The sequence below is a fragment of the Artemia sp. Qi Xiang Cuo genome, chromosome 15 (assembly GCF_049724085.1).
Source record: "Artemia sp. Qi Xiang Cuo chromosome 15, ASM4972408v1, whole genome shotgun sequence".
Classification (NCBI taxonomy): domain Eukaryota; kingdom Metazoa; phylum Arthropoda; class Branchiopoda; order Anostraca; family Artemiidae; genus Artemia; species Artemia sp. Qi Xiang Cuo.
In genome coordinates, this window is record NC_142808.1 from 1,227,590 (window position 1) to 1,241,292 (window position 13,703).

Below are 13,703 nucleotides of genomic sequence, written 5' to 3' on the forward strand. Positions count from 1 at the left end.
GCATATAAGGTTTTTATTGAAAGCGTTGTCATAGAAACTTCAAATGGGCTCTTTCGATTGAAAAATAAAAGGGCTAGTGCCTCTTTTAATAGTTGAAAGTGATTAGAGAATAACTAACACCCCTCTCACGCCCACCATTTCCCCAAACACATCCAATCAAATTTTCAGATAGCCGTTTTGTTTAACGTAGTTGAAAGTTCTGGAAATTAGGTATTTGAGGATGACAAACCCCTCACAGCCCTCAGGGCAAGGGTTGTAATTTATGCCCTGGGGGCATATGAGTTGTTTATCGAAAGAGTTGTCGTAGAAACTCTAAAAGGGCTCATTCGATTGGAAATTGAAAGGGCTTGTGCCCTTTTTAATAGTCGAAAGTTATTGGAAGGCTTGACATAATTTGCACTTTCTGAAAAAAATACAAATGAACGAGCATTGTCAGTTTAATATACATATACTGATATTTAGTAATCAAAATGTTAATATTATTTGATTTATTAATGTTATAAAAGTAAAAACATTTATATTTTTTCAGTAAAGTGCAAATTATGTTCTGGGCTTGGGAAGGCATAGGCGTTTTTAGCCCTACTTATGTTAATTTCTGCTCGTTTTGAGTTTGACTCGGTTATTTATAGTAGTTTTTGTTCGTTTTTGGCTTCATTTATTTATCAATGCTGATTTATGGTAGTTTCACGCTTGTTAGATTATTTGATTTTATTTTTGCTCATTTTTAATTTAATAGAGTTCTTTATTTTTCTTTGAAAAACTTATTTTGTGGAAAGTTTTTTTAATTAATTTGAAACAAAGTCAAATTTTTCGCGTAGAATTAACCTCTTTTCTTTAAAGGATTGAATTTGATTTTAAATTTATTAACAATAAGTTTAAAAAAAAAAGCGGAAGTCTCCCTCTTGAGTTCAACAAAAGATAGCTAATAAGATCAACAATGACGCTAAATCTATATTCACATCTTTTGAGTGCTCTAGCCATTTTCTATTCTACCATGCCTATATGTATCTATATATAATATATATATATATATATATATATATATATATATATATATATATATATATATATATATATATATATATATATATATATATATATATATATATATATATATATATATATATATATATATGTATCTATATATAATATATATATATATATATATATATAATATATAGATACAATATATATATTGTATATAATATATATATATATATATATATATATATATATATATATATATATATATATATATATATATATATATATATATATATATATATATATATGTATATGAACCAAATTTGAACCAAACAGAAGGGGTAGGCTCTATTGCCTAATGAGGCAGTTGTAGTATCATCAGGGGTGCTAATTAGGGGGGGGGGGGGGGGTAATTGCCTCCCGTCCCACGACTTTGAAAAATACCTTCTTATTTCCATTTCATAGCTATTTTCTATTCTACCATGGATAACGGGTCGTCGTCCTCCCTATGATCTTTGCCCCCTCTCCCTACAATCTTTGCCCGTCCCTAAATTTTCGTAAATCGGCGCCACTGAGTACCATATCATGAATATGGGATACTGAATAAAGACAATGAGTAAAGGGTGGAAGCCCTACCGCTGGCAAATAAGAAACATAAGACTGAAAAAGTGTAAGAGCTAGAAGATTTTATTGCTGATAATTAGTTTATGAATTTCAGCTTCTTCGGTTCTTTTTTATAGAGTTTTAATGGCTACTGATCTACGTTGAAACATTGTATATTCGCTAAGGACCAACGTTCTAATATCGGCACTAATGTTGAGTAACCAATGTTCTAGAATCATTACTAATACTGTGTTTTTAAAATTACTCTAAATTTTAACCTTCAATTACTACAAGGCATTAAAAATCCGTGGTGAAGTTGTCAACACCCCGTTATGGGTGGACGTACAAGGTTGAATATATGGATTGAAGCCGGTCATCTAGAAAATGCCAAGTTTGACTATTACAATGACCATGATCAGTTTGCTCTCCATTGGCTAGAGGTGAAATTTTAGTTTAACTATTTGTATGCGTGTGTACCTAAATATACGTTATAATTTATATATGTATACATAAGTATGTGAAGTTTCAAGATTAACAAGATCAAAAAAACTATAATTGATTAAATTTATTAATTTAGTAATACTTTTAATTCTTGCACACACATAAACTTGTGAGCAGTCACAGGTGTAATAATAGATGTGGAATAGTCTACCGACTGCTACTTTGGCGAAACTGCTTTAGAATTTATTATTAATATGTCTACTGCCTGTTGACGTCAAGCCTCACTTGGTGCCTTATCAGAGAGAGGGGGAGGTTAAGGTTTGGTATAATCGATTGGAAATTGGAATCTGAAGAAGAAAACCCCTTCAGTCTCTTCTATGGTCAAAGCCTCAAACATTTCCCAACTTGTGAGTGTTATACTTTAGAAATGAATGTACCAGCTGCTACCTAACCGTATACATTCACTAAATTTTAGGGGAAAAGATACGTGGAAATAACTCGAAGACCCTCGCATGTGTTTTGAGCGGTCAGTAACTAACACAGCAGAAATATTTTTGAAACACATTAATCTAAGCCACTCTTCATGACTCCGTCCTCGCGCATGTGTAATGACAAATGTATAGCGCGTCGTGACGAACTTATGGGCCTATTGCTCTGACGGTTTAGGAACTTTCCCAAACTATCGCGCTTCGATGTTATATCAATTTTGGAGAAACGTTTTGCTACTGTTCGTTATATATATTTGTGTTGTGGTAACTAAGGACTGAATCAGAACTGCGTAAAAATGGCTGTCAGGCTGTTAGTAAGGAACGGGGGGCACTAAAGACTGTTTCCTTTTTTTTTCCAGTTTAACAGATAGACAGTCTTTATAGCAGGCCGATCAAAAATTTCGGTGGCAACTTGCAAAATGTTGCCTGCTAAACTGAGTTAGCAACCAGCACTGCCATAATTTTTTAAGCTTCGATTTTACAAGGATTTTTGCAATAGAGGGGGGGGGGGCTGCGAATATAGATGACCAAATGATTTCTTAATTCCAGTAATGCTCCAAGACGTACATGGGAAGAAACCTACCTCTCCTCGAATAATTTAATGAAAGTACAATTTTTGTACAAAGCCTCAAATATCTGAGTTGAAAAATAGTCTTTCCAAGAATTTTGAAAAATTGGTTTTCTTGAACACAATTGTTGTCAGATATGGCAGCATGCTTCAGTGTTTTTAGTGTTGTTTTAGAGTGCTGCTGAATGTCAGAGTGTTGTAATACGTTTAATATAGACGCTTAGAAGTTTCCAATTTTTGTGTCAAAACTTGTCCTCTGAATTTTGTCTGCAAGGAAATTATGTGTGGCGAGGTTTCCTTCAATGATTCAACGGCTGCCCTCAATGCAAATGCTCTTGTTCTAAAATTGCTTTCTTTTTTAACACTGCTTTCTTTTTTATTATACTTTTTTTTATAGAAATCACTTTGAAGACTTTGATACTATATTTCAAGCACCTAAAGCTATTCGCGTCGAAGACTTTACTAGTGAGTCAGAATCAGAGACTGATTCTGAATATCTTGAAGACTATGGTGATAATAAAGATGAAAAAGGTAATTTGATTAGTTCTTCTCTATGTTCTTTTTTTATCCGCCCTGTTATTTTATATCCTTTTAATTGTAAGAAACGGTAAAACACAAATTAAGAAAATAGGTAAGTGACCACATGTTATCAAAGTAGAATTCATTGGTGGGAATGGCCAGCCTCTAATAATATTACTATTTTTGGTTTTCTGACGGGATGGGTACAACTGTACCGTTTTGTAAGTTTTGTAAAAAAAAAAAAACTTTAGTATTTCATCAGTGTTGGCGTATTTCACGCTAAATTTTGGCCAAATTCTCACAAAGGGAACCAAAGGGAATTGGTAAGCTTTCCCCTCTCAGGTATAGGCTGCTCAAACTTGGCATTTGGCAAAACATTTTGACCAAAAGGAATTTTCATTTCAGGATTAGCGAAATCCCCCAAAGAGATTTGCCAAACTCTCACAGAGGGAGCTGAAGAGAATTCGTAGACTCTTCCCTCTCAGGCATAGACTGCTCTAAAACTTGGCATCCCCCAAAGAGAATTGGAAATAGCTCACAAAGGGAACTGAAGTAAATCAGTAAACTCTTATCGTGAAGTAAGGTGGTTATTGCCCACCCGGTTGGGTTTTTGGGGGTGGGACTGGCAACTTGTATCGTCAACCTCATAAGTGACGATAATCCACAATCCTTATCTCCCCTTAACAAGGCATATATTTAATGCACAAATTATAATTTGCACAAATTATATGCACAAATTTAATGCACAATTTAATGCACAAATTTAATGCACAAATTATAATTTGCACAAATTATATATGCACAAATAATTAATGCACAAAGTAATACCTAATGCTTAAAACAAGAAATTAAATCATATAACACTTACTATACCAATCGTTTCAATCTCACAACAATCCAATTAGTAAAAAGTGTTAAATGTTACAATCCTTATCTCCCCTTAACAAGGCATATATAAACTATATGTCCTTACCACACTTCCTGCTTTAATCAGGGAAATGGTTATTTCAAAAATTCTGTAACCCAACCAGAATATCCTGTAAGCTCTTGGTCAGGTGGCTATTTCGAAAGTTTATTATCTCAGTAAAGTGGTTATTTCAAAACTTTGTAATTGTATTTTGCCTCTTTTAATTTGTTTTATTAAAATTAATTTCTGACTTGGTATGGTCAGCCTCACTACATTCTCCCTTCGAGCAGAGATTGCTCAAAATTTGTATTTTGTGAATCATACGTCAAGAGCAGGGAGCTTTAAATTCACATTTTGTGAATCAGTTGGACCCAAAGGAAAACTTCTATTTCGAATTGGCAAACTCTCCAAAAGGGAATTTGTGAACTCCCCGAAGGGAAAGCAAAGGAGATTTGCAAGCTATCCCCTAAACCCAGAGTGTACATACTGCATAATATTTTGAGGTTATGTTGGGTTATCAATCGGAACAAACCCAATTGCCCTTTTTGGATTTGGAATTGGAATCATTTGGAACAAAGCCAACTGACGTTTTGGGATTGAAAAGAGCTTCCAAAGAGAATTGGCAAACTGCCCCACAGGGAACCAAGAGGAACTGACTAACTCTTCTCTAAGCATAAGGTGCTCAAACTTCCCATTTTGCGAATCATTTGGGCCACAAAGAATTTTCAGTTTTTCTATCTTTTTAGACCTAAAGGAATAAAACCCATCCTTAAAGCATAATTTCCAAAAAGTTTCTGTTTTAGACGCTCCAACGGGTATATTATTATATACCGATTGGTATATTATTACCCATTAATAATAATAGGTATATTATTATATTATAAGTTTCTTTTTTAGACGCTCCAGTGGGTATATTTTGTGCCAGATTTCAACCTAAGACAGGTCAGTGCATCGACCTTGAACTTCTGACTTACACCAACTTTTGACCCTTAAATTTATACATTAATAGTTATTTTTAGAATATTTACTAATTTAGAAAAGAAGAAAACCCTCAAAGTTACAATTGAATTAAAGGTACACCAGGAAATGTAACATGTTGGAAATCCAGAAAATCCAGAACAAGTCCTTGGCAATCCAAGAAATCCTAGAATTTCAGTTTCAAACCTTTTTTTTATTAAAAATACGAAATTTTTTATTTTTCCCATGAAAGATGGTCACGAATGCTAGCTAATTTGTTTAGTTTTTTTTCTACGGTGATCCTCTTGAATCAGTAATCGTAAAATATTGAGTGATATCGAAGTTTGTCTAATAGGTGTTTATATACTAATCCGTTTAATCTTTTCGCATTCTAATAAGTTTTTGTTACAACTTCATTTGAATTCAATCCATTTTTATTTTTAACAATTTTGTATGGCCGAATCAAACTGTAGTCACACTCTTGAAAGAAAGAAACAACGCAGGACACTAGCATTTAATAATAACGTGCACTTATTTAGTTGGGTTGTGTTCAACTTTCAAGCGTAATTTTAAGACTGACCAGATCAGAGTGGAAGTTTAAAGCCTAATTTTTGAAATTAAGAAAAATAGAAGTTCTTAGCTAAGATGTTACTTATACGTCAAGGATGTCTCAAAAAGAACACTAGGTTTGAATCTACTGTAAATCAAATTTACACAACATTTTCGAATTTATGCCGCAAACATTAACCTAGAAACCAAAAGCACAGCATTAGAACATTAACCTCAATGATCAGTCATAACAAAACATGGAAAAACAGTGTTACCAGAGCAAAAAATAAAAATAACAGACGTTCCAAATATGGCTTTCTTTTAAAAGACCCTTTATTATGGATCCGACAAAAGATACAAATTTGCTGAGTTGTCTCAAAGGGAATTCCAGAAGGCCCATATAGATCAAGAGGATTAAAGTTGTTTTAACACATTTTCTCCTGCTAATTTCCCCTTTGTGAACATTACAGCAATACAAAAAGGATATGGCACTAGATTCTTAAAGTCCAAACTGGTGGTGCTGACCTCCGTTTCTAGGTCCTTCAGCCAGAAAGTGCAATGGGGGATTGGGGACCAGCCATCATGTCCTTTCGCACACCTTTCTTGCTTAGCTTCCCAGATTTCTCCAGGTAGCCATTTAGACATGGGTCCACTCTGACTGAGCTTATAGAATCATGCCACCGACCTCCGCTCCAAACCAAATAACTATTCACACCAGGAATTGAACCTTCGCCCTTCGGATACAGCAATTGGCTCCCGTTAACAATTTCAGAAGTGTGTAAATGTCTGACATGGCATTTGTCTGCTGACTCTAAAATCAACGAAAAATATAGATTTTTCAAAAGTCATGACTTTCTTTTTATCAACAGGCGTGACTATATTGTGCCTCGGTTATAACCTCGCTTTTTCAGCACTAACCTCAGTTAACTGCCGTTCAGAAGATAGATTTTAATACGGAAAATGTTCTTTTTATACTTTCTTTTCCAGTCCTTCTACAAATTCTTTCTTTTATTTTTACGTTTCCTTTTAGCATTCTTCTGGCTATTATTTGATACACTAATGTTATTTTTTTATTTACTTTAAATTTGTGCACAACTTTTCTAGTTTCATTTCTATTGAGGAAATTTGTTGCCGATAACATACCATATGCGCTACCACTATTCCACCTCTCATTTTTCTTTTTTATTATTTTCAAAGCCCCTGTTACATAGGTGTCAATTTTTTAATCCTAGGAGGAGGATAGGAGGGGGGAGTAAAAAATGTGCTCTAGGTCAGCATTTTCCTTTGATAAAGAGTAGGAGGTCCTTCTTCGAATCCTTCCCGCGTACAGGTAAGCCCTTATTAGGCTTATGTCAATATGGTAAGTTAAGCAGTCTTATTTAACTCTGGTTTGCGTACAGCCTTATCAGGGTTGATAGCACCATTGAAGCTTCCTTTGGAAGACTTTTAGTTTCAATCCGCATTGGTTTTTTTTTTTCTGGTTTTTGCGTCTCTCTTTCTTGTTGGTGCCAAGGACGCCTTATTGACTATACAGCTAGGTCACCTTATAAGATAATACCAGGGAGCGACTTTGGTCCAAAACTGAAAGTGAAATTTTGTTTTCATGCAGCTTTGGCAAAACTCGAACTAGGAAGTAGAAAAACTCATATATCCCTATCGCGATAAATCTGATGCCTAAAACTTGGATAAACAATCATACTACTGTGTGATATGTGGCAACCTTGCTATACAGGCGAAATATCTGCGGTGTAATTTTTTTCTCCAAATTCAACACGCCTGAAGTTCCGTTTCTCAGTTTTATTTCCTCTTACTCTGTTGGGTTTTGCGCTTTATTGTTTTGCACTTTGATTTGATTTACAGATTACTAGTTTGTTTTTTGTTGCTCTGCTTTTCATTTTGATCTACTTTTTTTTATTTGATTTTACGATTTGATTTACCGCTTATTTAGTGTTTTAATTACAGCTTTATATAAGGAGGGTTTAAACAGTTTGGAAAGAGAATAACATTTAAAGTGCAATCAATCTTTTAGAATTAGTCAGTGCTTCTAGATTTTCTTTGTCATCTGGAAACACTGGTACGGTAGACCACAATTTCAGTTGGAGTAAAAGTTAAAAAGGAGGATCTTGGACGGCTCCTTGGCGTAAATGTCTTCGCTTACTTATCTGCTCTTTAACCAAGCTACCTCTCGCAAAATCCCAAAAGGATATGTTTTAATTAATCATTTATTTATTGTTTTTATTACAGCATTATGTAAGGATGGTTTGGACAGCTTCATAAGAGAATAATATTTAAAGTGTGATCAAAAGTTGTTATTTTAGAATTAGTCAGTGCCTCTAAATATTGTTTTGTCATCTGGAAACACTGGTACAATAGACCACAATTTCAGTCGAAGTAAAAGTCGAAAAGGGGGAAGGGGGATCTTTTACTGTTCCTCGGCGTAAATGCCTTCCCCCACTTATCTGCTCTTTAACCAAGCTACCTCTCACAAAATCCTAAAGAATCTTTTTGAATTAGTCATCTATTTATTGTTTTTGTTACAGCATTCTACAAGGAGGTTTTCGACAGCTTGGAAAGAGGATATGAAGAGAAGGTTCAATCAAAAAATCTTATTTTAGAAATTAGTGCTTCTAGATACGCGTACAATATTGACACAGACAAATTAGGTCATCATGTTATAAAAGCCATACTCGTCCTGCATTCTAAAATTGCCGAAAGTAAGGATCCCCGAGGCCAAAAAGAAGAATTGATGAAAATGATAAAATATTTTTCTGAAGTATTAGGTAGATACATCGTAGAAGAGAAGATGGTAACTCAGAAAAACTGCTTGGAGGCTATCGAGGTGAGTTTACCACTTTTTAATCGTAGTTGCAGCAGTAGCTATAATTTAGTTCAGACCGATAGTTGATAGTAACAGAAAATTAAAAATAAATAAGTAACTTAAAGAAACTATCTTGTAAGAAACGTTCCCAATTGTCAGTCATTTGGAAATCTAAACTATATCCGAATTGAACCGGTAATTAATTTGCAATCCCAAAAACAAAGTTCTGGAAATTTTGAAAAAAGTCTTGAAACCCTCCAAAGACGACGTCAGACTTAAATAAAAAGCTCACTATGGATGGGTCGAGAACTCATACGGAGGAGTAGTTTCCTCCATCAGGAAAATAAGACAAATAGAATTTTTGCATCGGTTTGCACTAATTTTGCACTGATTTGTGTGTCATTTTTTTCTCAACTGGGAGAGGGCCTCAGAACAAGTGGTCAAAGAGAAATGAATAAGGGATTATATGAAAGCTTATTTTAAGTAAATTTAAAAAAACAAGTTCTTTCATGTGAAAGCAAGGAGCAACACTAAAATTTAAAATGGACCTATATTATTTCTTACATGAGAGGAGCTGCCCCCTCCTCGATCCTTCGCTTCTTACGCTAAAGTTTTACTTTTTGTCAAAATGCTTTAAAAACAATTGCCGAAGCACAAGAGCAGTTGAATTGGAAAAAACAGCTTTTTTCAAAGTGTTAAAAAGCTTTAGCGTAACGAGTAAGGGAGTGAGGACCGGGCAGTTTCCCTCATGTACGGAATAGTTTCTGTTCCTTTTAATTTTTAATGATGCTCGTTACATTCAGTTAAAAAAAACTTGTTTTTTATTTAATGTTTGATCGTTTTTCAGAAGGGGGAATCCCCCCCCCCGTGGAAAATTTTCGCTGAGTCGCTCCTCACCTACAGTTCATTACAAGGAACTGTTTAATTTCCACGGACATTTTGTAAATTGGTGCTGGTAATAAGTTTAGATGCTATTTGGTAGAGCAAAGTGTTACTCTTGGGTAACTTTTCCGGAATGGAGTGATTTAGAAAAATCGAAAGTAGAGAATTGAACTCAACCTCGTTGGACAGCCTTTACAGGGAGACTTGAAGTCTCCTGTCATTTCTGCAGAAGCAGCCAGGACCTATTGATGAGCGCGACCTTCAGCCTTAATGAACCGCATTTTTAAAAATGGGCTTTCAAAAAAAAATAGAAGATTGAAGAATCCTTTATTTAAAACAGCTTTTATAGTATTGGCAAAAGCCTAAACTAAATTACGCTATCTCTTGCAACACATAAAAAAAAAAGGAAAAAAAAACTAAGCACGATTAATGACACTTGTATAAAATGAAATAAGAGAATTGCTGAAGCGATTCATTCTGTATCTTACTGGCTCGAGCTTGTTTGTGTTTTGAGTATTGGCTTCGGGGGCAATAAGAGGAGGCAATACCGTAGTGTGTTTTTCATTAGAGAGGAGCGACTGTCCAAATTTCCACATGAGATAGAATCTCTGTTCTCTCAGCGTTGGTATTTTCAACTTTGCAGTTTTAGTCACATACGGGTCATATTTGGGGCCCATTATGATTTTTGTCGTCCGTTTTTGAACAGCCTTTAGATTGTTACTTAAGTATTCAATGTTGTGCACCTGTGGTCCCCAAACAGGGCACGCGTATTCTGTTAACGGACGTATTTAGTATATATACGCTAGCCGTAACTGATTCACTGGGAAACCTAGGCGTCCGAAATGACGTCACTTATGCCCGCTTATACTGCATTTTCCAGGGTTAGCAGGTGTAACTTATCTAGCAACTAGTCCAGGCAGTTTCAAGCAGTTATTTTCCTAATCTTTGACGTCATTTACGTCTCTGAAACGGTAGGGATAAGTAACCGGGCTCGTCAGATAAGTAATCTTAATTACTATCAATCCGTAGTAATACTAAACTCAATCCGTAGTTCCCTATTAATTATGGTGACACTTTGTATACTTTCTTTTACAAAAAAAAAAAACTTTTAGGAAACCAGTTTTCAATTTACGGGAATTTTCATACCCCGTCACTTGCTTTAATTAGTTTGGTGCTTGAACCTTCGGTCCTAACATATCGCCCTTACCGATGACGTTACTTTGGATTGAATTTATGAAATATTCTCTTTAATTGAAAGGTTTTGAATTTTTCTAGTTTAGAATTGCTCTCTTGGTTCAAGGACTATTTGCAGAGAGTTTCAAATTTGAGTAGTTAGATGTAAATTCAACTTGAAGAAAGCTAATGTTTGATTTTATTTATATGCATGCATCCACATGCCTAAACAGGACTAACCAAAACAGAGGAGAGAGGCAGGAGTGGATCCAGAGGCTTTGTCTTATGACCACGTGCCCAGCTTCGACATGGTACAGCCAATCACTATCCCAGAGCTGACCGAATAGCCGAAAGCCTCCAAGCAGCTCTATGTCGTTTTTCACCACTGACCACCAATCTTTCTTCTGGCCTCCAGGTCGGCGTTTCCAATTTTCAAGTGGTTGTGCTTTAATAGTGGCCTTCGCAATACATTGGTAATCTTCACAGCGTAGACAATGGCCCAGCCACACGTGCCGTTGTCAGTGTTTGGACTAGGAGAGGGGCTAACTATCGAGACATCTCAGTGGCCCTGTCTATGAATAAATCTATTTTTCTGATCGTCTGAATCGCAGTTCATTCGCAGCAAATATTCCAATTTGTGTTTCAAATTCCAAAGAAGAACAAGAAAAACGGGCCTGAGGCCAATAGAAGCCAAAGATTAAAATATACTTCGGTTTGAATTTCAGAATTTAGCACTAGTTATTTAGTTAAAAAAAAATCCTTTTTAAATTTTGGTTTTAATGTTATAAATGGGATTCATTTCGTTCATTTGCGCTGAGGACGCCTTTCTGATTGTATATGCTAAATATCTGTGGTAAATTTTACCTTGCAGAATTTGCTTATTATTTTTCTATGGAATAGATTAGTTCGCAGACTTCTTAAAAGATTTAAATCTGATAATTAAATGACAATGTGACATTATGACTAAAATTCTTAATTTTGCGACTTTGGGGGAATAGAAGGGGTCCCAATTTTGACACTTTTTTGGACTAGGTTTAAAAATACAGTTCTGACTTTAAATTAATATAGTTTGTCTTACAATTGACTTAGATTCAATAGGTATATACTATTGTATGTATGTCTCGGATTAATGACGCCTCTTGACTGCTTAGGTCCTTGTATCGGCTTTGCAGTATGCTGCCACATGTGAGTTTGAGCTCTACGTTCCTATTACCAAGCTGAGATCAAAGCCTGTGCCAGAAAATAACATATACTATTGTAGATTCCACCCAGGGAAACTTTATTTTCGATTTCTGTATATACGAACGCGTCATCTAATTTTGAATTACGGCAAGCTAGATGTCACTAGTTAACGAACTACTAAAGACCCCCGATCCCGCTGAGAACTTAACGTTCATCAATGCCTTAGCCAAACCAAAGCTATATATGTCGATTAAATAGCAGTTTTTATTAATTTCAACATCTCTCTTGTATTTCAGAGCGGAAAATTAAAATGACAAGTAATTGGTTTAAAAAGATTCTATCAGCATTAATCTGTTCCCAATTACTTTTTGCTAATGCTATGTCTTTTTAACTTTTGTCGTATGCCTGTTATAGACAGAAAAACTGCTTTTCGAATCTGTCTTCTTTTCTAGTTTCAAAAAATTGGGCCTTATCTATTGACTCTATGTGGTTAATTGTAAATTTTCAGATTGAAAGTTGAACAATGCTCAACTAGAAAGATTACGAACAGCATTGTTGTCCTGTGATAGCGCAGTGGGATTGATCTCAGCTTGGTATTATGGGACTTACAGTTCGAAAGCAGCTGCAGCAACACACAGAAAGTGCCTGCATACTAATCTAAAGAAGAAAAAGAAATGATTGGTGATGTTATTGTCTGTAATTCTTTTTTATTTGCAAGTATGACTGTATGTAACTTTTGCATAAGAAGAACTTAGCATCCTGGGGGTATATTTTTGAGTTGGTGGTGGTACTGGTTTCAGGTGACACGCGGAAATGATAGTGCTGTAGAAAAGTTAGCGAGTCATTGATACTTTTTTTTTCTTTTGCAGGAGTTCTTTTCTACTCGTGTTGAATCGCTTGGCTACTTGAAGCATACACTGCATATACTTTATGACGTGGACGTCCTCACATCTGAGGCTATTATTGAATGGCATTCTAATTTGGAGAATGAAGATGTTTCAAAATCAGTAAGCAATGACCCAATTTACGGCCCTAATAGACCTTTTTTTACGCTCCTTGTAGAAGGGCACCAATTTAAATTTAACAACGAAAAAAATCCCTCCTACCTGGATTTCCAACCCTACTGTTTTGTATTTTATTTATTTTTCTTGAATTGTAATATATCCTTGTCCCCTCCCCTTATATTTTCATCAGTTGTCCTTGAAGAAAGGCTTGTCCTTGGCCTTGTCTTTTTAGAAAGGCTTTTGTTAACTATGATTTATACTCTGATATGCTTACATCATTTGTGCCGGTGTATGCTCTGATAGCCTTAATGGGATTTGAAAATTTAAGAATGAACCTTTGTGCTGAACCCCAGGCTCGATCTTGAAAAAACTCCTTTGATCGAAAATTTTTCCTTTCAGAGCTCTTTTTAGGAGGAGAGGGCTATCAAACGCAAGATTGACGTTCATTCAACGCCCTGTGTTTGCCAGGGCGCGCTCATAGCCCCAAAAGATAAGCACCTTAAATTTAAAAATGATTTCTTTAATCTAGACACATGAAATACAGGACGTCTTTGAATCCGGGGTGACATTATAACTGCATCTTTAGTGTAAGAGCTCTGTGCAAATCACCATTTTTTCATATTTATGA

The 13,703-nt window shown here is 35.2% G+C and overlaps 1 protein-coding gene across 2 annotated transcripts in view; it reads left to right on the plus strand.

The window, feature by feature from the left end:
- Window positions 1-13,703, plus strand: part of eIF2Bepsilon (eukaryotic translation initiation factor 2B subunit epsilon) — a 39,986-nt gene that overhangs the window by 20,708 nt on the left and 5,575 nt on the right. For both annotated transcript variants that reach the window (XM_089101543.1, XM_089101544.1), the window contains exons 6-8: window positions 3,482-3,615; window positions 8,557-8,855; window positions 12,941-13,078. In XM_089101543.1, coding sequence (XP_088957669.1) covers window positions 3,482-3,615; window positions 8,557-8,855; window positions 12,941-13,078 — 571 coding nt within the window. The remainder of the gene's footprint in view (window positions 1-3,481; window positions 3,616-8,556; window positions 8,856-12,940; window positions 13,079-13,703) is intronic.